This window comes from Natrix helvetica (genome assembly GCF_964273705.1).
Source record: "Natrix helvetica genome assembly, chromosome: 2".
Lineage (NCBI taxonomy): Eukaryota > Metazoa > Chordata > Lepidosauria > Squamata > Natricidae > Natrix > Natrix helvetica.
The window spans coordinates 150470532-150496541 of record NC_138552.1 but is presented as its reverse complement, the minus strand read 5'-3'; the positions used below and the strand labels follow the sequence as shown (position 1 = coordinate 150496541).

Below are 26010 nucleotides of genomic sequence, written 5' to 3'. Positions count from 1 at the left end.
TGCGGACTTCAACTCCCAGAATTCCTCCTCTCGCTCTTTATTTTGATGATGTGCGGACGGGCGGAGGGGAGGGAGCTGGAACCGGTTCTAAACGGCACTGTAGATTTGTGTAACCTCTTCTATAGAAGAGGTTAGAACTGGCAGGAACCCACCCCTGCTTGTTTCCCAGCTAGGCTGTACTTTGTGGTTTTGAACATTTATGTTCAAAAGCTCAGGCAGGAAACAGCTTTCTCAAAGCCCTCGTGCTGAATGTCTAACACTGATTTTTTTTTTAAAGGTTCATGGTGCGGGAATTTTATTTTGATGAGAAAGAACTGAAGTGTGAAAAGGATGAAATGAGGAAATTAGCTTCTGATAAGAAACAACAGTATGTAAGTAAACTTCTTCAAGTTTGTCCGTATTGACTTCTGTGCCTGACTTGCTGTTTGCTAAGTTACCACATGATCTCACTATTAACAGTTTGCCCAGAAATGCTGTACATATTCTTGGGATGATATCCAAGATAATTCATTATCCGAAAGTGTTGTTCACACAACACACTTAACCTGATTGCTGAATTAATCCATTGCCATAATCCGCATGACTCACTGGCCCATAAATTAATCAGGTTTGCAAAGGAACCAAATTTAATACATTGTGAATACAACTATTATGCTTGTAGTTTATGTTTACAGGTGTGTTTGCGAGCCAGTTTGCTGCAGTGGTTAAAGCACCAGATAAGAAAACGGGAGACCGTGACTTCTAGGTTGGGGTTCAAAGCTGATTGGCTAACCTTGGTCCTGTCACTTTCTCTCGGTTCTAGGAATGAGGCAAGGGCCAAACACCTTTGAAAAACCTCGCCAAGAAAATTGCAGGGACTTGTCCAGGCAGTTGCCAAAGCCAACACTGACTCAAAGATGCATGCATGAACACACAAACACACACACACACGCATGGACACATTATTAGGCACAAATCAGTGCAGTTTCCTCTCATCAACATAGTGTTCTAATATGATATTATATGTAGTCCAAAATAATACTCAATTTTCTAAGAATGGGATTTTCTAATATCTTCCCTGTGAATGGATGTTACCTAATGTTGTTCATTTAATATGGCCACCCACCTTGCACAAATAACCCTGGACAGCATACAACCCACAAAATAGAAGCCCCCGTGCCCACAGATAAAACAGTGACCCCATTCTCAACTACTAGCACCCCAATAACAACATCAATGGACATTGTATAAACTTCCTGACCCAAATTCGGTCCCACAGATGACAGTGGGAGGCGCGACGGAGCTGGGTTGGGGGCGATGACGTGCGTGCCCAGAGAGAGAGGGCTCTATGTGCCACCTCTGGCATGCCTGTCATAGGTTCGCCATCATGGATATAAGGTCTCCTGCCGGAGCAGGGGGTTGGACTAGATGACCTCCGAGGTCCCTTCCAGCACTGGATTGCTATGTTGTTTCAAATGCCTGGGGGAATCATTTTATCCCCTGAATGGTGAACAGAATGCGATCCAAGATACACCATTCAAATAGGTTGGCTAGTTCTCCTGCAAACTTTCCCCAGCCAGAGGTAGCACCATAAACTGTAGGAGGCTTGATTACTTGAGTCACTGGCTAATATCACATTTGCCCCATTTTTGGAGGGCTTGGATTTTGAGGGAGTGAATGGGTAACTGAAGCCTCCACAGACCTTATTTTGCACGAAACCCATGAAAACATGCCATCGCTGAATATTAGTGAAGTAGAAGTGGAATTTGGGGGCATAATTGGAGGTTCTGAAGGCCATAAAATAGGGTTGGAGGTATATGCAGCCCACAAATGACAGGTTCCACATGGATGTCAAATTCCTGCTATGTCAACTCTTTTTTTACCTTCCAAGGAGTTGCTTTTTAATCACTGGATGCTGAATCAGATTAGCTGCAACCTTGCTGGGAGGGCCCCAGGACCACAATTAGGTTAAGTATGGTAGGACCATGATGATACCGAAAAGTAATTTAAGACTGGGTTTAATTTAAGAAAGCGGATTTCATTGCTCCTCACAAATTGTGAAAATTTTCAAAAAATTGGTCTATCAATTTAGAGCCTTTGAGAAATACACTTACAGTTCTTCTGTTGTCTGATACCATATTTTACTCATTAAAGGGTCCTCTGTTGAGATGGTTGAAGGTGAACTTCAGTGAAGCATTTGTGGCTTGGATCCATATAAAGGCGCTAAGAGTTTTTTCAGAATCTGTCCTCAGGTAAACAGATGAAATGTATAGGTTACATTTCCCCCCCTAAAGCCAATCACAATCTCCGTTCGATCATTACATATCCCAGTTGATCAGTTTAACTTCCTCATTGATTTTAAACATACTTTGGAGGTAGCCTGCGGAGTGGGTTCTTAAACATTCCAGGAATAAACAGACTGTAATTAGGCAATAAGGGACGCGGTGGCTGAGTGGCTAAGACGCTGAGCTTGTCGATCGAAAGGTTGGCAGTTTGGTGGTTTGAATCCCTAGTGTCATGTAACAGGCTCAAGTTACTTGTCCCAGCTTCTGCCAACCTAGCAGTTTGAAAGCATGTAAAAAATGCAAGTAGAAAAATAGAGACACTCTTTGGTGGGAACGTAACAGCGTTCCGTGCGCCTTTGGCATCTAGTCATCCCGGCCACATGACCACAGAGACGTCTTCTGACAGCGCTGGCTCTTTGGCTTTGAAACGCAGATGAGCACTGCCCCCTAGAGTCGGGAACAACTAGCGCATACGTGCGTATTACCTTTACCTTTAATTAGGCAAATGTTATAAGAGTTAATAAGGAAAATAAACAATCTTTGATGCAGTTTAAGACTTTAAAAACTCCTAGTCACAACCAAAAGCAAAATGAGGATAGATAGGTAAAGTAAAAATTCCTTGAATTGCATTTTGCTGCTTCCACTTTAACCTCCATTGCATCCGTTCAAGGTATGGTTTACCAGTGAACTTCCAGGCAATGCTACTTCAGCCTAATAAGAAATCTATGAAGAGGTTGAGAGAAGTATTAAATGCCGTTTTCAAGCATCTGGACGAAGTAGCAGCAGCCAGCCTAATGGACGTAAGTATTGCACTGCAGGTGGCCTGCCTAAAGATGGAGATGGCGAAGAAAGGTGTGGGAAGCATGGGGCAAAATAGGCAACGTCTCCTGTTCTCGGACCCTTCCCCTTGTCTCATTTTTGACACCACCTTCTGCCTACCAATCAGGAGGCTGTTGAATAAATGGTAATAAATTATTTACAGCAGAGGTTGGGAACGATGGCCCCTTTATGACTTATGAACTTCAACTCCCAGAACTTCTGAGCCACTTGATAAAAGGATCGTAGTTTCCCAGCAGAGTACTGTGTGGTTTTCCAGGGCTGCATTTACCCTACCCTTAAATTGGCCTACCTTATTCCTGTAACAGCCATGCGGTTTTCAGAAGACCTAGAGCAGGGGTGTCAAACTAAAGGCCCAGGGTCCGGATCCGGCCTGTGGGGTGCTTAGATCTGGCCCGCAGGGCTGCCCTGGAAACAGCGAAGGACCAGCTCGTGGTCCCTCTGCCAATGAAAACGGAGCTCCATTTTTGCTAACAGAGGGTTGCAGGAGGCCATTGCAATCAAAAATAGAGCTCGGGAGGGCTGTGGATAGGCATCCTGAGCTGTTTTTTGTGGCAGAGGGTTGCAGGACGTTGCAGCCAAAAATGGAGCTCACGAGCCCATTTTTGCTGGCACACAGGCCAACACAGGTGCCCCTGAGTGACACTGAGCTGGCCACCCCCACTCCGGCCATTCAGCCCCACCATCAAGTCAAACACAACCCTGATGCAGCCCTCAATGAAATAGTTTGACACCCTTGACCTAGATACTTCCAATGGGGGCTCAGCTTCCTTACACTAATCTGGGGATTTCCAAATCAACTTTTGTATTTACTGCTTGCTTGAAATCTTTCATTTCATAGTACTTGCTCCTGTTAAGGTTACTGATGTTTCAGAAGTATTCCCTCACATTTTGTAAAAATTGTAGCACTAGAGGTCTTAAGGAACTCAACTCTACTTTAATTTCCCCCCCAGACTTCAGTTGACATTCCTGGCCTGCAGCTAAGCAATCAGGACTACTACCCCTATGTTTATTTCAAGATTGACCTCAGCCTTCTCGATTCCAGCTAAAGTGTGCAGCACCGAGTGACTTTTCCCCCCCAGTATTGTAGGATGTGAACGAAATGTCATGTTTTGTTTTTAATGCAAACATAATTGGAATGCGTCCCTTTCGATGCAGAAAAACCAAGTAATTTTAAGCAAGAGATAATTGTAGTTCCTAGATTTGGCTTGACTATAAGTAGAGTGGGTTTCTTTATTTCCATTTTGACAATTAAAAGATACTGGAAGCTTTTTTTCTGATTGTATTAGAAAACATGCTTCAGAAGGCATTGTGTTATTGTTGTATTTATTCTGTTGTAATTACAAAACTCCTGATCATCTAAGGTTTTAAATAAAATCAAGATATCTGGCGGGTAAGGTAGAAATATCCTGGAGTCATCAATCTGTAATTGGTTTAATGTATTGATTCAGTCAACACAGCCGTTACACAGTGAAATTTCAGGGGGGGAAAATACGTTTGGAGAGTTAATTTTAATCTGGTTGCTTCAGTGTAGCATGTAAGAAATCTGGACAGAAAATTTTTCTCCGTTGTTTCAGTGAAATAGCTTCCCCTTCCACTGAAGATTGACTCACTGCAGACATAATACAAAACTTGAAATCTCATTTTGTCAGTTTGTTGAAACTAGTATGGCCTTTTAAGTGTCCAACATGATTAGAATAAATGGCGTTTCCTCTCAACACCTTTGGTTGACAGTGTTACAGTATAGTTGGAACCTCCTTCAATAAATAAAGTCCAATAAATGGCTCCAATGATGCTGGAATCCTGGAGTAAAGTGAGCCTTTTTAAAAAGAAAAATATTTTAAACATTCTTGGGGCAGGAGAATTTAATACTGACACTGGGATTTTTCTTATGTTCCTTCCAAAGAAATTATGTCTTCTGTTATAGGAGTATTTTACTTTATAATTTCATATTATTCTACAAATTAGTCTCAAGTCATCATTCTGGGCTATCTGAGAACATTATTTGTCAGAGGCAACAAGAATTAGCTGATGGGTTACTATTTTTCTTGAGTTACCATGAAGGAACATTAGTTCTTAAAGATTCCCATCCAATCAATGAAAAACCTGTCACATGTTACCAGTAAATAGGGCAGTTCTCTCAATCCCCAAAGAAAAATAACAGTTGAAAGTATTTAGACAGAATAGGTTCATATCCAAAGCTTAGTATTGTGTGAAACATTTCACTGTAGCTTCTTCAAAACAGCAAGAATTTTAAAAGTGACTGGCTTAATATGAGCACACACACATAATAATATTCATTTTGCAAAAGTGGCTCCAAATACTGCACTGATATAGTCAAAGGGAGATCTCTCTGTACACTGTACAACACTGACACCGAGTCAAAAATATTGTTTTATTCTTTCATTGAAATGGAAGCTATACTGTGGGGGAGGAGAAAAAAGATCACATTTTAAAACTAAGTACAACAAAAGTCTCAAGTTACAATTGACCACCACATGTCAGCTAGATTTAAAAAAAAACAAACACAACCCTCAAGAGCATTTCAATGAAAGATCAGTGTTGTTCTCAAAATATCTGCTACACCGGATACAATTTTCACTCAATAAAAAAAATTCATAGAATTTGTGAGATATTTTTTTCTTAAGAGATGCTCAGTTCACGGATGACCATGTCTCCCAAAAGTTTCTCTCTTGGCAAAAAAGGTCACTGGTAGATCTGTGTGATGCAAAATGTTCTTCCATCCAATCCAACTCCTGCCCGATGTCTCTCAAGAAACCAAGTTATCTTCAAGCTCTCACAATTCATCCTTCTGAGTATCCCAATCATCAAGATCTACATCACTGAGGTCAATATCCTCTTCGGCTGGGAGCTATGAAATAACAGTGTGTGAATTGATCAGGCATTTATCACGTATCGCCACGTACTTCTTAGAACAAGTTTCAAACCCGCTAAGATGCTGGGAAAATATTGCTCAATAGCAAACAACGCTACTATTAAATAACTTTTTCTAAAGAGAACTAAATGTGCTTTTTAGTTTGTCTACAACCAGCAATTTGCTTTTCTGATCTTCCCTTAAAAGTATAAACTACACACAGAATCTGAAGATAAGGTTTTTACCATTCAGATAAGTGATGCAATGTAAGTGGAGTTTCAACACCCACACCATCATTCAGTCTAATCGCTGTTATTTTGACTCTTTAAAATCAGTAGAAAAATTAATGCCATTAGTATCTGATGGTTAAGATCAAAATAACTGGATTTACACTGCCATGCTAAGTCAAATGTTGGCTTAACATGATAAGGGAATTGGGTTACATGTTTATTTACAGCTCTTTGGCTTCTTGATTCCTACATCCAAGCTGCTAAATGTCTACAGAGATGTACAGCAAAATCATCCAAACAGTAGACTCAAAATTGGCCAAACAAGGCATTATTATTTTATCTCTCTACAAGATGGGCGGTTTATTTTTCATTAAGCAAACCAGGATTGAAACAAGCCCAGGTGTGACATTTTGTTTGGCTTCAGTAAGCTGTGGAGCAGAAATTGCCTATGAAAAATTAGAAGTCAACAGTAGACTCTAAGCGAACAATAAAAGTTGAAAATCTATGTAAGCTTGAATGTAACCTGAACAGCTGAATAAACAAGCAAAGTAGGAGTGGCATTATTACCAAGTTCCTCTTTATAACAACAATGCTCGACTAGTTGAACATTTGGTGAGCAACCTGCCATCAGGACAGGAAAGAAAAAAAGAAAGAAAATAGTCTGCACAGGAAGCATATCAGAATAGCTCAAACAGGATACAGAAAAATAAAATGATGCCAGAAATAGATAGATAAACAAATGTCAAAGCTTTCAGCAAAATCCAAAAGAGAACGAAGATGCAGAGCCAAGTATAGAACTAAGGGGGCTTCGCACAGATAACATCAGTGACAGAAAAGAAAAGAAATAGTTAAAACTAAATAGATCTTTGAATACAGGCTTTAGGGCAGGGCTGTCCAAACCTTCCCCATGCTGGCTGGGGAATTCTGGGAGTTGAAGTCCACAAGTCTTAAAGTTCCCAAGTTTGGACACCCCTGCTTTAGGGTATATATTTATCAGGCTAACTAAACATTGAGAGATTGACTTGATAGTGAACCAATTTAAATGCATGAACCCTAAGATGCCCAAATAAGTCCTGTATGAATACAGAGATGAAAATGAAGTCTCTTACCTCGCCATCTTTGCCATCCCAGGGCTCCACTGTGTTAATTTTGGCAAAAGCCCCTCCACCAACTGGTGCTGTGGACCCTCGTCCAACAGAAAGTTCCCTAGAAATGGAAAGAACATTTAGAACATAATATACACCCCTCTAGGGATTCACATTTGAGAACCCAGCTTGATTAAGGCACCAGGTAGGAAACTGGGAAACCATGGGTTCTAGTCCCGTCTTAGACATGAAAGAAGACTGGGTGGGTGACCATGGACCAGTCACTCACTCTCAGCCAACCCACCTCACAGGGTTGTCGTCGTGAAAAACAGGAGGAGGAAGTAGTAGTAGTAGTAGTAGGCAAGAACACCATCTTGTTTATAAAATAATAAAGGTGGGATATAAAATAAATAAGCTTGATGTGATGAATTATATAGGGCACAACACTGAGGGAGATTGGTCATTGGCCCTCTTCCCCCCCAGTTAAAATTTCATGAGATTTCAGTCATTTCTTTCTAAAAAATGGGAGCAGTAGAAAAAAAGATGGGACTCCTGAGCAAAAGCTTTTTGTGTTCAAAAAAGGAAGTCAACAAACATGGTAACAGAAAACAATTATTTTTCCCCTCTTGAGTGATACTGCGTTATTTTTTTTTTATTGAAACTGGTGAATTAAATCCTTCATCTGATCTGAGGTACTGACAAAGAAGCCTCACCTTAGGAATTCATTAATCCCTTGATCGCTGAAGGAGCCTTTCAGCAGGGCAAATTTCATCTTTCGAGCATTCACGGCTGCCATGGCCGGATAGCCAAAGCCACCGATACCCAAAGAGCTTTCGAGATCAAACTGTGCTCCGGCTTCTGTCCACAGCCACCTTGGGTAAGAAGAAATAGGTGTAATAGCAATATAGCCTTGGTGGCGCAGTGGTTAGGGTGCAGTACTACAGGCTACTTCTGCTGACTGCAATTTGGCAGTTCGAATCTCACCAGGCTCAAGGTTGACTCACCCTTCCACCCTTCCGAGATGGGTAAAACGAGGACCCAAAATTGTTGGGGGCAATAGGCTGACTCTGTAAACCTCTTAGAGAGGGCCGTAAAGCACTATGAAGCAGTGTATAAGTCTAAGTGCTATTGCTATTATCTCAAAGCAAACCATAGAAGATCACTTTTCTTTACAGTTCCAGACCTCCTTGGCATCACCCGGTTTCTACTGCAAGTTGCAGAGGAAAAAGGGATGAAGACGGCAGATCAAAACCAGCTCATTTCCTTAACCCTCCCTTACTCCAGTTCGTAAGCAATCTACCCTAGTCTATGCTGTCACCGAGTTACTATTTTCATTCCAATAGGAGCACGGATTCGTATTCCTCCCTGCCCCAAATCAAAGCACCTGTGGCTACCACCTGCAACTTACCCCCACATCTTCCTTTTGTATTTGTCTGCCATTTTCAACATGACTTCTAGGTAGGCATTTCTACCTGCAGCTCCTGTTTAATAGAAATCATAAAAAGAAAGAAAGAAAGATCACTTTTGAGGCCAGTGTAAAAGCCAAAGAGAAGGGAAAACACTCTTTTGTTCTTACCTGTGTCAAGTATGTGGGGCAAAACAGAAATGATACATAGTTGGTGAGCATCACAGGTTTGCTTTATGACATCTTCGTTAATAATCTAGAGGAGAGACAGATTGACCAATTCAGACTCCGGGCAATTAAAGAGTAATAAATTAACGGCAACTACAAAGTTAATTCTCCTACAAGGTTTTCTCTTGCTCAATCGTTTTTTTTAAAAACATCGTTGATTTATTTGCCCTGATAGGAATTGGACTACAGATCTCTAAATACAGGTAGCCCTCGACTTAGGAACACAATTTTGCCCACAATTTCTGTTGTTAAGTGTGTTTTGCCCCAATTTATGACCTTCCTTGCCACAGTTGTTAAGTGAATCCCTGCAGTTGATTAAGTTAGTAAGTTGGTTGTTAAGCGAATCTGGCTTCTCCTCATTGACTTTGTCAGAAGATTGCAAAAGGTGACCACGTCTCTCTCTCTCTCTCTCTCTCTCTCACACACACACACGGGACACTGCAATCATCGTAAGTATGAGCCAGTTGCCAAGCAGCTGAATTTTAATCATGTGACCATGGGGACGCTGCAGGAGACGTAAGGTTGAAAATGGTCATAAATCACATTTTTCAGTGCCGTTGTAACTTTGAATGTTCATTAAATGAACTGCTGTAAGTTGAGGACTATCTGCATTCCAACATCATTAAGGCTTTAAAACAATTTTGAGCTACACAGCTAAGGATGCCTGAAGTTTTCTTAATTCACAAAGTCCACAAGAAACATTACAAAAAGTAGGGCCTGTCCATCATGCCAATTTGAATGCCATAACCAATTTCGTTGTCTTTATTTTGTACAATGACAATAAAGACTATACTATGCCATTTTGCTCATGATCTTTGAAGAGAGACTCCCTCACAAAGCTCTTTGCAAGTAAATGTTACTCTATCAATGCAGCTCATATGAAATAAAGGCAGACATTTCAACAAAGGGCTTGTAATTTCCAACCACAATTTAATAAAGGCAGTAAGGTGATTTTAAGTATATATAACGTTCCCTTAATTTTATCAATAAAGCACATCATAATAGTAAATTTGGTTATCGAATTATGACGGCTATGTACCCAAAATAGGACTAATGAGATGGGGGTAATCGCCATGCACAGGTTTGCAGAAGAGAAAATACTAAGAGTTCTGTGACTATAAAATAACTGAGAAGGGGTCTGAAATGAAATATGGAGTATATTTTGAAAGACTGCATGGCTGCTCATGGGACAGAAGTACCCTATACTGCAACGTTTTGTTGCAATTTCCCTAGGAAGTAACAGCTTGATCAAAATAAGGATACCTCTAGGAGTTCAGGTGCTGGTGCATTCTCTGAAAACAAGTCCAAAGCCCGAGCAACGATATCTGTTTTTGTCCTTCCACCATCGTAGTCAACAGGTTCTTCTCCTTTTTGGAAAATTTTTATTGTCGGAAATCCACGGACCTGAAACACAGAATCAAAGAATTCAAATCACAGTGAGCACAAAAGGGTAATCCACGTTGGTATTCGGTGAACTAAAAATCAAAATAAAATAGCTCTTAGCTTCACTGAATTGCAGCAGAACCCAAATTCTCTACATAGCCGTTATGTAAAAATTATCACAGAAATCATTACATCCATCCATCCAGTGTTTCCCTGAAAATAAGACCAAGTCTTATTTTCTTTCTAAACACCAGGGCTTATTTTTTTGGGGGGGGGGGTGTCTTATTCCCCCCCCCCTTTGTACAAGAGGCCCACTTCTGTTTGCTCGCGGCAGGGCAGGAGGCTGTGTGTGGTGCTATTGCCACCTCTGTGAGGCAGGAGTGGTGGACCTGCCCCACACGCCCTGCACCGGCTTACCTCAGGGCCCCTGCAACGAGGTCATCCTCACCCAGCGGCTGTGGCACCGGCATGCCACGCGGCCTCCTGCTCCATTGCGGCAGAAGCAGAAGAAGTGGGCCAGAGGCCACGTGGGCTACTGTTGCACATGGCTGCTGGTGCTGCTGCAACAAGGCAGGTGTTAGGGCTTGGCTGTAGGGGCCGTGTGGGTAAGCTGGTTCGGGGCGCATGGGTCAGCTCCGCCATTCCCCCCCCCTTGCCCCGTGAGCATCTATCTATCATTTATCTATGCCAAAGTTTTAATGAAAAAAGTTCCTAGTATGGTTTATACAAATGATGCTTTCAACAATGTTCCAACAAATAAATGCTTAAAACATTGCATGCAATACGATGTTGCCATCTTAAAAAGGACATATTCTCCTCTCTGTGATATTTGGGAGACAGCAAGTAATAAAATAAAAGCATTACCATTTGCACTATCTACTCACCCCATACCGACTGGCTAACATCTGGTGCACAGTAGCGTCTACAGCACCTAGTTTAACTTTTCCCTTTGTTTGCTCCTTCACTTCAGCTGCAGCTGATGCCCACTCTGGCTCCAAACTGTAGAAGACAATGTGTTGTTACATGTTGGTGTTTTCTTTTAAAAAGAACAGCAATAACTACAACAGCAACTTACAATTAAAACCCCCTTAAAAAAAAAAAAGCAAAGTGGTTAAATTATGATAGTTCCAAAGGCCATACTTGAGCTAAAAATTACTACAGGTTGGCTGCTAGTTACCTAATTACAAAACATGGTTGATAACTTTTACTAACAGATCACGACATAAGAATCTTATGACTTGACATCCATGGGAAAGCTTGAAACTACATTAGCGCCAATAACCATCATCAATTCTCTGATTCCAGGAACCAGGATGCGTGAAAGTCCTACTCCTGCTTTACAAAAGATTAGATTTTCACCAGTTTTTTGTCTTAGGTGACAACAAAGTAATGAGTACAGAGGAGAATCACATTAATAGCAAATAGGGGGAAAACAGGAAAGAAAATCCAAGGTAACTTAACCATGGCTCATGTGCCTCCAGAGGTTTCAAGCACAAACCATTTCTCTATTTGAGGTTAGTTCCACTGAATTAAGTAGGACTAACCTATTGACAGATTGCATTATCAACATTCTTGCACCCAACTATTACTCAAACATCTGGTTTCCCCTAGTATGTATGCAAATATGCTGTAGGAATCCTGAATGCAGCCATAACACTTACTTTTTGCAATGTCCACACCAAGGAGCATAAAATTCTACCAGCCAGACACTGTCACTGTCCAGTACGGTCTTATCAAAGTTATCATCCGTCAGTTCAATCACATCCTTTTTGTCAGAGCCTCCACTTTCGTAACTGCTCTATTAAAGAAACATTTAAAAAGGTATTTAGTACTACAGGTTTTACTCCAATTCCAATTATTGATGACAATAAATGGATATATGCTTTCCAGTCAAAAGAGATTAGGATAGAAACTTATATATAACATTTTAACTTAAAAAAAACAACAATCCATCTCTGCTTGAGATCAGTCTGTGCATGATGGAAAATGTAAAAGCAAAGTCAACCATCTATTATTCAAATTGAGTTTTTCAACAATGAACATCTGGATACTCTAGTGGAACTAATCAGTAGAGCTTCACTTCCTCTATTTCAGCAGATGTATAGGTAAAACTCGAAAAATTAGAATATCGTACAAAAGTTCATTTATTTCAATAATGCAACTTAAAAGGTGAAACTAATATATGAGATAAGACTCATTACATGCAAAGCAAGATAGTTCAAGCCGTGATTTGTCATAATTGTGATTATGACACCACAATTGTCATAATTGTGATTATTTTCATGAGCTGTACACCATAATTGTGATAATTATGGTGTACAGCTCATGAAAACCAAATCTACCATCTCAGAAAATTAGAATATTACATGCAATCAATAAAACAAGGATTGTACATAGAACAGTATTGGACCTCTGAAAAGTATAAGCATGCATATGTATTCAGTACTTGGTTTGGGCCCCTTTTGCAGCAATTACTGCCTCAATGCAGCGTGGCATGGAAGCTATCAGCCTGTGGCACTGCTGAGGTGTTATGGGAGACCAGGATGCTTCAATAGCGGCCTTCAGCTCTTCTGCATTGTTCGGTCTCATGTCTCTCATCTTTCTCTTGTCAATGCCCCATAGATTCTCTATGGGGTTCAAGTCAGGCTAGTTTGCTAGCCAATCAAGCACAGTAATCCAACAGTCATTGGACCAGGTTTTGGTGCTTTTGGCAGTGTGGGCAGCTGGAAAATGAAGTCAGCATCCCCATAAATCTTGTCTGCAGAAGGAAGCATGAAGTGCTCCAAAGTCCTGTTGCTCCTTGGTCCAAAGTCCTCTTTTCTGATGAGAGCAACTTTTGCCAAAAGCACCAAAAACTGGTTCAATGACCGTGGGATTACTGTGCTTGATTGGTCTCTCCATTCTTCCTCCATACTCTGGGTCCTTGGTTTCCAAATGAGATGCAAAAGTTGCACTTCATGCTTCCTTCCGCAGACAAGCTTTATGGGGATGCTGACTTCGTTTTCCAGCTGCCCACACTGCCAAAAGCACCAAAATCTGGTTCAATGACTCTTGGATTACTGTGCTTGATTGGCCAGCAAACTCACCTGACCTAAACCCCATAGAGAATCTATGGGGCATTCCCCAAAGAAAGATGAGAGACATGAGACTGAACAATGCAGAAGAGCTGAAGGTCGCTATTGAAGCATCCTGGTCTCCCATAACACCTCAGCAGTGCCACAGGCTGATAGCTTCCATGCCACGCCGCATTGAGGCACTAATTGCTGCAAAAGGGGCCCAAACCAAGTACTGAGTACATATGCATGCTTATACTTTTCAGAGGTCCGATATTGTTCTATGTACAATCTTTTTTTTTGTTGATTGCATGTAATATTCTAATTTTCTGAGATGGTGGATTTGGGGTTTTCATGAGCTGTAAGCTATAATCATCACAATTATGACAAATCACAGCTTGAACTATCTTGCTTTGCATGTAATGAGTCTTATCTCATATATTAGTTTCACCTTTTAAGTTGCATTACTGAAATAAATGAACTTTTGCACGATATTCTAATTTTTCAAGTTTCACCTGTATATGTTGACCTGAGAATGGGGAAATTAAATAACAGAATAACAGATTTGGAAGGAACCTTTGAGGTCTTCCAGTCCAACCCCCACTCAAGCAGGAGACCCTGTATCATTTCAAACAAGCGGTTGTCCAATCTCATCTTAAAAACTCCAATAGAAGACTTATGTGGCTGCCTATCTGAGATCTATGCAGCCGAGAAGACTTGCCTTCTCCAATGAGTCTCTTTTATTGATTGATAAGATTTCTTTATAAATCTTTTAAAATAATTCTTAAGATATAAACAATGCAACAGGAAAGAAGAAACAAAAAGAAGACCAAAAAAATAAGAATAAGATTAAAAGTGGCTTCCAATCTTCTTACATTATATTTTCCTTCTCCTTATGATCAAACTCTTAAATCCCAATTTCATATATGAAGTTATTGTTCTCTATTGCTTATAACAGAGGTGGGTTCCTACCAGTTCAGCCGAGTAAGTAGCAACTTGGCCTGGCACGCCCCCGAACCGGTTCTCTCGGTGGTGCCTATGGCGGTGCCATATTGTTTTTTGTTTCTATGCATGCGCAGAAGTATTTTTTAGTACTGTGCTGAGCGAACCGGCAGGAGCATCAGCCAGAACCCACCCCTGGCTTATAACCATGATTTCTAAAGCATCTGCACAATGGAGACATTGGAAGTCTGAAGAAATTCCTTGCCATTCATTTAACCTGCCAACTCTTTACTTTCGGGTATACATCTACTGCCACTGTCCCTTCTTTACGCTGGTATCTGTCACTATCCTCTAGTAAGAAACAACAGCTCCATATTTTTTTTTGCAAAATGTGACTCATTTAAATGAGCAAGCCCGTTGACCTACTAGATTTTTCACTCCTGCCATAAAATAAGCCCTTCTTAAATCCATCATTCAAATGCCAATGTTACCAAGCTGTCCTGTAACATTATTTGCAAAATACATGCATGGAAAGAATGAGGCTTTGCAATGAGTAGGAGGCAAAGCCTAAAAAGGGTACCTGTTTTCCGGAACTGTATCCTCCACCTCTGCCACTAAGACGATCTTTTACCAATGACCGGACAGCACTTAAAGCAGCATCAACAATAGAATCGCTGGTCCTGGCTCCTGAGACACCAAAGAAAAAGCGTAATGCTAAGCAATCACAAAGACTCCACATATATCAACATTCACATGTTTGTTCCAGTAGCGGTATCTACCATTTCAACCTTATAAACAAGGGGGGGGGGGGAGAAGAACCAATGGGGCAGCTTCAGTTTAAGTAACCAGTATGGTCCCTGCAATGGGGGTGGAGAACCTATGCTTCTGTATGTTCTGAACTGTAACTCCCACCCAGTTCAGCCAGAAGTGAGGTATGCTGGGAATTGAAGTTCAGCAGCATCTGGAAGACTACAGTTCCCTCACTTCTGCTGTAGAGCAAATACTCAGCTTGTCAACCAAACCTTAGGCAGCCATAAAACGTATAGGCAGCCGTGTGTGTGTGTGTGTGTTTGTGTGTGTGTAAAGGTAAAGGTTCCTCTCACACATATGTGCTAGTCGTTCCTGGCTCTAGGGGCGGTGCTCATCTCCGTTTCAAAGCCGAAGAGCCAGTGCTGTCCGAAGACATCTCCATGGTCATGTGGCCGGCATAACTGAATGCCAAAGGCGCACAGAATGCTGTTACCTTTCCACCAAAGGTAGTCCCCATTTTTCTACTTGCATATTTACATGTTTTCAAACTGCTAGGTTGGCAGAAGGTGGCGCAAGTAACAGTAGCTCACTCCGTTACGCGGCACTAGCGATTCAAACCGCCGATCTTTCTGATCGACCAGCTCAAGTTTTGTTCAAGACGCACATCAGCAAAAATAATGTATCAACTTAAAAAATACCTTGGTAGTCTTCTGCTTTGTGTTTGTTAGCACCAAAAACCTTGATAGTGGGAAATCCTTTAACACCATATTGCCCGCCAAGAGATTGGTGTTTGTCTGCATCAACTGCCCCAATTTTCACAACACCCTAGAAGAAATGAAGGCTTTCAAGGTAAGAGAAACAAGACAAAAAACTCCACAAAGAGAAGGCAAAATATGTTTTGCTGAGTTCACACATGTGTACTGACAGGTCAAAACAATGAAATGCATCAGTTTGTAGAGAAATCTTGGCTTTGGTTTAGATATTGCCTTTGACTAAGTGGTTTCATAAACTTAGAAGAATAATTCAGCTTGAAAATCAAGGATGGTGTGTATCTTGATTCTTACTTTAAATTCAAGAAAGTAATGCACCTACATTAACCATGTTCTCTGCTAGGGATGGGCTACCTTTGGGAGCATCCTCTGTGGTTTGCCATGACTGTGGTGGATCAAGACAATATTACTCAGGCAATTGTGCAACAGCAAATGCTTGCTCATTAGGAAGTTAAGGCACCGCTCACTGATTTCCCACTCACCCTTAACAAAAATCCATCATTACCAGTCTTCTGTCCAGTAAATCTTTTAAGAAGGTAAATATCTACTGTGTATAATCTCTGATGAAAATAAAATGCAGGCACAAATCCTGTGGCTGCTCCAACCAACCTGGGTAGAGTATCTGATTTGAACTGGCTCTGAAATTATTTTGTGGAATGTTTATAGCAATGCCAAAGTCAAACATCTTACATTTAACTTTATATACAGGAGGATATATAGGTTATCTTTTGACACACAGACTTCATTAGAAACAAACATCAGTAAAAGGTAATAAAATGAGACAGTCCTGGAGAATTTCTTTAAACAACTCAAAAAATGGAGCTAGCACCCACAAGGGTTCTCCTCATCGCAATAGTGGATAGCATGCAGCATTCTAAAGGTTATTTGAATTCCAACTTTGATCAATCCTGATCAACATACCCATTTTAAGGAATGGCAGAAAATTCATTTGAGAGATGAACAGGGTATATATTTTATTTTTTATCAAAGAAAAGGGGCATCCTAGAGATTGCATTTTCAATGTCATTAATTTTTTAAAAGACTGTTAAGATGCTTATTCAATGACAGCCGTCTTCTACCAACAAAGATACCAGCTGATGGGTAGGATACCTGCTTTTATTGCACACAACTCAAGTTTTATTACTACTATCTCATGTGGGACTGGGAAAGACCCAGAATTGCCAGTCCCTTTGAAGCTGTTGTTAGAGGAAACAGTACTATCAGTGCCTGAGAATCACTTGGCTAGACAGTAGTTTCTTTCGCTTTATCTTATCCTAACGCACAAACCCAAATGGCTTAGCATTATCTATGAACAAAGGGATTCCACTTTCTACAGTTCCAGGAGAAAACATGATGATGGGTAGGTAACAAACAGAATATCTCTCTCCGCCATTACTTTCTCCAGAGCAAATGGTTAAAGGCATCAGGTTGAAAACCTGAAGACAGGATTTTCTAATTGTGGCTCAGGCATGAAGCTTGGGCTAGTCCCTCTCTCTCTGTCTTAGGAAGAAGACAACCGAACCCTCTTCCAAAAATCTGGCCAAGAAAATGTCATGCACTTGTGATTAATGAGAACTGAGACTAAATCAACCACGCATGCACACTACACATATTTCCTTCCCTTTCTAGGCTCTCAGAAAACAAACCCTATCAGCTCAGCTATAAAATACTTGGAAAGCCAAGAAATGTTGATAAAGCTGGGAGAAGATGCTAGGAGGAAAGCAAAGGCCCTCGGATGCAGGACCAGCATAAGATAGAGATGCTGTATCTGCACCATTATCACGTCTGGTACCAAAAGTAAACAAGAGCAGATTGGTCTCTATTATAAAGAAAGCCGTGGGGAAATCTGTAAGAAAAAGATTCCCCTTTACAGGAAGTGGGGTTAAAATATCCTAACTTAACGGTATGGTGCAAAGGTTAAGGTACTGAATAAGGATAGGGGAAATTCAGGCTGAGCTGTGTTCTCCTTTATGGAAATTCAGAAAGTGTCTCTGGGCTAGTCACATTCTCTTAGTCCAATTTATCCTGCAGGTTTACTGCTATGGGAAAAAACTGGAGGAGGGAACCAGCACACTCCCTTGAGTTTCTGGAAGATAAGTAAGCTGTAAATCTAATAAAGATTATTTATGAATATGCTACTCACTTTTAAGGCAGTGGCAGCTTTCTTCCATTCGGGTGTCAATCTTTGGCAATGGCCACACCTTGCAGAAGATAAAATAAAAATATAACCTTCAAACATTTGACTTATTCCAAACCAAATCCCCCCTTTGTATGAATCCTCACACTGAAAACTATATAAGGGAACATACAATTGTTATATTCCAAGTGACATCTCAGATTCATTTTTATTTTTCTAGCATTCCATATGGTTTGTAACCAATGTTAATTACTACAACTTTCCACATGTGTAACATTGTACAAAACTAAAAGATATATTGACTGCCAAACATGTCTCTTGTCCTTTTAAAAAATAACACATTGAAGTTCAACACATAAAATTCAACCACAGCATTTTCATAGTAGGTAACTGAAATTCTTTCAACTTCTAGCTGCAAAAGTTACAAATCCTTTTTCCCCAGAAAAAACAACACCAAAGTTGGCAACCATACTTTTGTAATAACATAAATCTTCTGAAACGTGAGAATAAACTGGAGGCATGGAGGGAGCACTGTTACGAGGTCTCCGGCCTTCAACAAAAATTATTTCATCAAATGAAAGGTGTAGGAACAGCATTTATATTGTTAGCATGACTAACACATGCAGATCTGCATTTAATAAGGATGCTAAACTTTATCTTCATCAACTCTCCAGGGGTGTTGGGCCTGCATATTGCCTGTGAATTTCAGGAATTGCAATGCCAACATCTCTGAAGACAGCAATGAAAAAGGCTGACCAGTGCATTCCTGCACACCATCTTACTTAACTATAAGAATAATATGACCAGAACAATCTAGCTAGAAATTTTGCATTGAGATTCAAAAAATAATTATTTACAGAAATAAGACAGTTAAAGTGTACATATGAGCAAGTGACAAACAAAACAAACAACCATTTTCTTCAGGAGAGTGGAGTTAATACATACCATGGTGCATAGAATTCTACTAGCCATAAACTATCACTCTGAATAACCTCTCTGTTGAAATTTGTTGGTGTAAGTTCTATAACATCATCACTGGAAGAATACAAGCTGTTAACAGCCAAGAAGAGGGTGCAACCTACAGTACCTAGGGTACAAACAGAAGAAAATACAGATAATTACAGACAAGTTTTAGACGTTGTGGGTCAAAAACATGCACAGCTGCTAAATTAGCCGTAAAGCAATGTAGGAAGAACCCTGGTCCACTAAACCAAACAGCACAAGAAATAATAGGTGTGCAAAACATTTCAATAGTGTAATCCCATTTTGGGTAGGAACAAGCTCTGATATTACAAGAATTCCTCCAACCTCCCAACAGACCATTTCTGACCCGTACTCACAATCAGGATGGCCTTCTTCCATTAAGATCAGGATACTAATGGAATACAGTGAAGTTAGAACAGACAAAAAAATAAAATAAAAATCTAAAATCAGAATAGATACCCTGTTTCCCTGAAAATAAGCCCTCCCTGGATAATATGCCCAATTGGACTTTTGAGCGCATGCGCTTAATTCAGCCTCCCCAAAAATATTCCAACACAGCAGCAGCCATGAGGTGACCATGCTCGCCGCCTCCTGCGCCTCAAAAATAATAAGACCTCCCCGAACATAAGGCCAAGCGCTTATTTTGGGGGGTGGCAGGGGTCAAAAGAAAATAAGACCCTATCTTATTTTCGGGGAAACACGGTAGAACTTTCCCTGCTAACCTGGTGCTTCCATTCCCTCTATATGCAAGTGTGGCCATCTGAATTTTTTAAAAAAGGAAAAGGCGATTTTTCTCATCCATTTGCCATGAAAAGATGCCCCCTCATTAACAGGCAGCATAAATTGAACATATACGAAGTAATTTAGAGGTAATGCTCTTCCTGCTTAATCCAGGCATTTTCTGATTTTGGGGTCACAACTCTTAAAACAATGCATGGCAGCAGCTGCACCCCCAAGAGGAGAAAGCCCCCCAACCTTTAAAAAAAAAACCTTAAGCATTTTCTCAGCAAAGCTGGAGCCTCACCAGACTGCATTCAGGGCTTTCCTTTGCTTGGATAAGCAAATTTGCAGCTTCTCCTGGCACAGTGCGAGTGAGCAGTGTCAGTCTGGCTTGAGTGCATAAGCCCTTCCAAACTTGTTAGTTTCTAAATTTGCTTAGACCTCTCATAACCAAGAGTTCAAATCTTTCTGACTTCAATCCTTTATACAGCTTAAATCAGGAGTTCATGAACAAGCTGGATCCCTTTGGAAGTTGGCTTCATTCCTAAATTCGTTTACAGGAAAATAAGCTCCATTAGACTGAATGAAACTATTCCCAAGGAAACAGGGCTGTGTGTGTTGACTCACACAGGTTTGAATTATACTGCATATGTGGGAGTGGTTCTTCTGCTTTCAACAGATTACACCACATTTTGGAACACTGTTCAATTGCATGTTTTATTATATTTTTCACTGTTATATTAAGATGGTATCTTATCCTGCTCTGAATGAAAACTGAACTTTATTAGGATAATATGCCATATGTCACTGTTCTTTAAAGGTTCTGTAATGAAATCAAGGAAACAAGTTAACCTTTTGTCATCATTGGGTTCTTTCTGGAAATATACTGTGTTTCCCCGAAAATACGACAGGGTCTTATATTCTTTTGCCTCACAAAATATGGCATTGGGCTTATTATCAGGGAGGGCTTATTGTTTTGGGGTTGCTGGGCTGCTGCTCCCTTGCGAGCGGACTCCCGAAGAGCTGGGCAGGGGCGAAGTAGCCATGAGGTAACCATGCTCACGAGCAGCCGCCCCGGCAAATCCTCTCTCCAACCGGGCAGAGCGCCATTCACTGACCTAGGGGGTATCACTAAGGCGCCAAGCTACATGGCGCTCTGCCCGCCCCACAGCTCCCATGGCTTGGCACATTCGGGATACCCCCTAGGTCAGTGCATGGAGCTCTGCCCGGCTGGAGAAGGGGGTTGTGCAAGCGCCTGTTCCGCCCCCAGCCTCACCAAGCCCTTGTGCAGCTCTCCCAGGGCATCACCGCCGCCACGCTCCGAGCATAACTTCCAAACTCCAAAACTCGGCTGCTGAGTCTTCCAGCATCGGCCGCTCTAGGAGTGCTCTCTATGGTGGGCCGGCTGCCGGACAGAGAGTCTTCCGGTGCCCTGGGAGAGCTGCGCAAGGGCTTGGTGAGGCTGGGGGCGGAACAGGTGCTCGTGAAACCCCCTCCAGCCAGGCAGAACGCCATCCCACAACCTAGCAGTATCCCGAAGGCGGCAAGCAACGTGAGCACCTTTCCCCCCCCAGCTCCCGTGGCTTGGTGCCCTCGGGATACCGCTATGTTGGTGAGTGGTGCTCTGCCTGGCCGGAGTGGGGGGGGGTTGTCCAGGGGGTTTATTTTCGGGGGTGGGCTTATATTTTTGCCCACGCGAAAAATATGGCAAGGTGTTAGTTTCGGGACAGGTTCCATTTTCGGGGTAGTCTTTAATACCCAAATATTAATTCAGAAAAGATGTGCCCTGATTGGTTTGCTAAACCATTTATTTGAAGGTTAGTTTGCAATAATTAGTCAGCCTCAAAAGGTATCCATCTAAGGCAGAGGTCAGCAACCTACAGCTCTGGAGCTGCATATGGTTCTTTCATCCCTCTGCTATGGCTCCCTGTCACTGCCACAATTGATAGGGCTTTCGATTAGGACAGGTAGAGGAAAAAGGATGCTGCGCTAGGAGGAGACTCTATGGTGGGGGAGCTGGACTTCTGGTTGGCTCCAGAATTGAATGGGGAGCTTCCGATTAGGATCTTTGTGGCTCTTTGAGTATTTAGACTCCTGGTCTAAGGTAAAGTAATCTACATGAAAGCGCTAAGCAGCCTTTCAAATTCTGGTGTGATGCGCAGGTGGGTGACAAATACATTTAATAAAGAGAAGATGATCCCTGGAATGAGATTTAAGGAAGCTGATAATCAGCAAGCTGCATAGTTGAGGCATTCCAACAGAGAGATCATTTAATACAATTGTAAGCACTTTTATTTCTGCAAGACACCTTCCTCAGCCAGTAGCTGTTGGAAATTTACACACACTGGTTTTAACATGGAATTACCATCTCTACGTCAATCACTTGATTTATATGAAGATAGCTACAAGTCTGATCTAATGTCTGAAAATGTATGTATGTATGTATGTATGTATGTATGTATGTATGTATGTATGTATGTATTAGAAATGCCCAAAATTTGTAATCAAGAACTGAACCAATTCTGTACATTTCTAAAAGTAATTTATATGCATTTGGGCTTGCACTACAGTAAGGTTTTTCTCTTATGGGGGGGGGGGAAGCTTCTTATCACAGAAATAATCTGTGTTCAATTGAAAATGCTGAACAGTAGGAGCAGGAAAGCAACGGGGTGCCGGAGATCAATCCCATTCCCACCCACCACATTCCCTACAACAGCAGGTTTTTTTTTCAAATATGCTTTTTAATTGAAATAAATGCACTGCTGACATATTGAATGTGAAGCACGAATCTCTTGCATCAATCTAATTTACAAAACTGTTTCTGGACCCCCTATGGACTGTAAAAGCTGGGAAATAAAAAGTGTGGGTCCCTGTAGCCCTGAGTTCTGTTTCTCCTGGCTTGGCTGTCTAGAAAGAGCTGGTGATAAGCTGAGCTTACAACAGAGGTGGGTTGCTACTGGTTCGGGAGAATCAGTAGTGGTAGTTTGGCTTTGGTGAACTGAACGCTGAACCGGCAGCCATCCAGGCTGGCCACGCCCTGAACCAGTTCCCCGGTCGGCGATGCTGTTGCTGGCATGTTTTTTATTAATTCTTTCATGTTCTGCGCATGCACAGAAGAATTTGCTGTCAACTGTGCATGCGTGAGCGAAGCGCACTGGCAGCAACGCCAGCAACAACCCACCCATGGCTTACAAGGAGGTGTATCCTTGGGAGGTGAGGGGGCAAATGATAAATCCAGGTTTGTGCTTAAGTTCTGCCCCTTTTACACATGCCTAATGACATTACACGCCCACACAAAAGAGGTGGGGCTTCTGATGAGACGCCCGCATTGCCATTTTGATGAAAGCAAAGATCCTGCAGACACCTCCAATCTTCAGGTGGGCCAATGGGAGCACTGCATGTATTAGGACAGTCATTCTAAAGCAGGGATGTCAAACTCGCATCATCATGGCAGCATCACGTGACATATTGTGACTTTTTCCCCTTCCCTAAACTGGGCGTGGCCAACATGTGATACAACTGGCCCACGGGCTGCGAGTGTGAAATCCCTGTTCTAAAGCAAACGTTTATAATGGCAATCATTTTGCAAAGTTTCCATGTGTCCACTGACCCTAAAAATACAGTAAGTCCTTGACTTACAAAAGTTCATTTAGTGATCGGTTACAACGGTGCTGAAAAAAGTGACTTATGACCATTTTTCACACAACCATTGCTGCATCCCCATGGTCGTATGATCAAAATTTGGAGGCTGGGCAACTGACTCATATTTATGACGATTGCAGTGTCCTGGGGTCATGTGAGCCCCCTTTTGCGACCTTCGTATAATGCAATGGGGAAGCCAGATTCACTTAACAACTGGGTTACTAATTTAATAGCGGCGGTGATTCATTTAACCACTGTGGCAAGAAAAGTTGTAAAATAGGGCAAAATTCACTGAAGAAATGTTTCACCTAGCAACAGAAATTTTGAACTCAACTGTTAAGTCAAGGACTACCTGTACTGCAATCTCTATGCTAGAGAAATGATTTGTTTCAGAGTGACTCCTTTACATTCCTCTGTTCTTACTTGATTGTCAGCGCTAACAAGATCCACAACCCTAATCAGGTCTGGTGCACTGAGACATACCAAGGGGATTCCAAGGGGTTCAACCGGATCTCCTAGCCCAGGGGTGGGGAACTGTGGCTCTTTTGCGACTTGTGGACTTCAACTCCCAGAATTCCTGAGGCAGCTATGTTGGTTCTGGAATTCTGGGAGTTGAAGTCCACAAGTCGCAAAAGAGCCACAGTTCCCCACCCCTGTCCTAGCCTAAGGTGAAAAGCAGTACCTGAGACCCACTGCAGCAGGCACCAAGCTAAACTCAGACTCCAATTTCCATTCAGCCTGCATCTCTCTACCCAGCAGGGTGCAAAACACTGCAAATGGGAAGAGCTCCAGGCGAAGTCGAAACAACCCTGTTCCGAGTCGAAACTGGCAGGATCCCAGCCCAGCTCATTCCAAACGTTTCAATCGGAAGCATTTTGCCCATCCCATACAGGCACCCAGCTCACCCTGAGAGCTGTCGGACAAAAGGATGCTAAAGCCGCTCTTTGAACATGCCTCAAAAGTGGGGCTTTTCCTGTTAAATAAAGCACGCTTCCTATAGCAAAACAGGAACTAGAGGCAGCAAAGGATCCCGGCTTTTCCTATTTATCTTGTCTTTTTATGTACACTGAGAGCTTAGGCACCAAAGGCAAATTCCTTGTGTGTCCAATCACACTTGACCAATAAAGAATTCTTTCTCACTTTCATCTATCTATCATCTCTATCTATCTCTATCATCTCTAATTATCCTTCTATCTATCTATATCATCTCTATCTATCTATCATCAATCATCTATCTAATCTATCTATCGGCATGCATACACAGCACAGGGATAAAAGTAATAAAATATATAGAGAAGCAGCACATCGTACAATGGTATTATTTAGCTTTCCTAAAAAGTGGGTGGATAAAAAGCAGGACAGTTGCGTGATAAAAGCCATGCCTGGGGAAGGAGGGGGAAGAACCCATTTCACAAGGAGGAACCACCTAAATGTGCAAATCACAGAAGCCGCCTTAAGAAGAAAAAAGGCTGATTTGACTTCTTTCCTAAGTTACCCCTCGCATACCCTTCCTGCATCCCCAAAAACGCTTCTTCAAACTGTAAAAAAAGAGAGAGCCCGATCGCTCTCTTCCTCTAAAGGATCTTGTTCTAGAACGAGGTGGAGCAAATTAGTCTGGAGCCCCGTGGCCGGAGACCCCCACGCAGCCCATTTAAGGGAGAATTTCTTGCGCTGAACCCCATTAGCCCGTCCTCGCTTCCCCCACGCGTCAAGATCTGTCCTCCACAGCGGCGTCTCCTACCCTCCCCCCCCCCCCCCCGCGCGCCCTTATTCCCTTTAATTACCAAGCAAAAATCGTTTTCCACTCAACGCGCCCATGTTACCCTCCGAGGAACTCCGGCACAGCTCGCGTCGCCGCGATTCTATCGCTCCTCTCCCAAGAGAGGAGGCAAGTGTTTCAGCGATCCCCGCCGTGGCTGCCGCTCATTGGTTCTCGCCGCGATCCCTCTTTTGCATAGCCAATGGGAAACGGACGGGTCAGGCCCGGAACGAGGCGTGAAAACGTTCGAATGGGCGGGGCTTAGGAAGCCTCGGAGAAAGGGAAGGGAAAAAGGGAATGAGGGTCAAGGGGTGTGACAGTCAGAGCCGCTCCACCGCCGCTTCCGGCCTCTCATATTGGTACTCTTTGGTTGAGTGGCCATAGAGATAGGAAAAAGGAGAAAGATTACGTGGAAGGAAGGGATTCCTTTCGGTTTTTTTCCCCCCTTTGCGGACCAATGGCATTGCTACCTCCCGCGGCTTTAAAGCCTGGCGCCATGCAGATAACCTAACAGTTCCCACAATTCTCAGTTTGGGCTGACGCGGGATTTTGATAGGCGTCATACTAACCCTTGGGGAATATATCCCAAGCTGCAATAAGACAGCCAGTCTTTTAACACTTTTGCAGAAAGTAAAAGTTGAAAAAAGAGTTTGGAGATCGTTAAGTCTCTGCACTGCTTCCCATCCATTTCTACCTACTTGCACGATGGACTTGCAGGACCGGCGCAACGTGTAACATGTTCACACTGGTGCAAAAGGACGGTGTTTATTAATATCATTTATTGGGTTGGGGGTTTTCTGTCTTCGCTGTGAGTTGTATTGTGTTGGGGTGAGGGGTGCACTGAGGGAGCTCAACCAATATCATTGTGCGTATGCTGTGCACTGACAAATTAATTATTATTATTCATAGATATTGGGGTTAGCATTACATTTTTATCCTGCCTCCC

The 26010-nt window shown here is 42.1% G+C and overlaps 2 protein-coding genes across 6 annotated transcripts in view; one reads left to right on the top strand and one right to left on the bottom strand.

Moving 5' to 3' along the window:
- Positions 1-8693, top strand: part of ATP6V1C2 (ATPase H+ transporting V1 subunit C2) — a 33113-nt gene extending 24420 nt beyond the window's left edge. For 4 of the 5 annotated variants that reach the window (XM_081943249.1, XM_081943247.1, XM_081943248.1 and 1 more), the window contains 4 exons: positions 278-371; positions 2134-2231; positions 2935-3064; positions 4055-5841. In XM_081943249.1, the coding sequence (XP_081799375.1) occupies positions 278-371; positions 2134-2231; positions 2935-3064; positions 4055-4150 (418 nt within the window). In that variant the 3' untranslated portion in view covers positions 4151-5841. Of the gene's footprint in view, positions 1-277; positions 372-2133; positions 2232-2934; positions 3065-4054; positions 5842-8466 lie in introns of those variants that run through there. The other variant, XM_081943251.1, reaches the window with a different exon arrangement.
- PDIA6 (protein disulfide isomerase family A member 6) lies at positions 5619-25225 on the bottom strand. The gene is made up of 13 exons (XM_081943246.1): positions 25090-25225; positions 18905-19046; positions 17966-18023; positions 15751-15877; positions 14883-14989; positions 11969-12105; positions 11192-11306; positions 10188-10328; positions 8868-8952; positions 8700-8772; positions 8005-8163; positions 7316-7412; positions 5619-5973 (listed from the first exon to the last, which is right to left on the bottom strand). The coding sequence occupies exons 1-13, from the start codon at positions 25121-25123 to the stop codon at positions 5899-5901; spliced, it is 1350 nt and encodes a 449-aa protein (XP_081799372.1). The 5' UTR covers positions 25124-25225; the 3' UTR covers positions 5619-5898.
- Between the last annotated feature and the right edge of the window lie 785 nt (positions 25226-26010).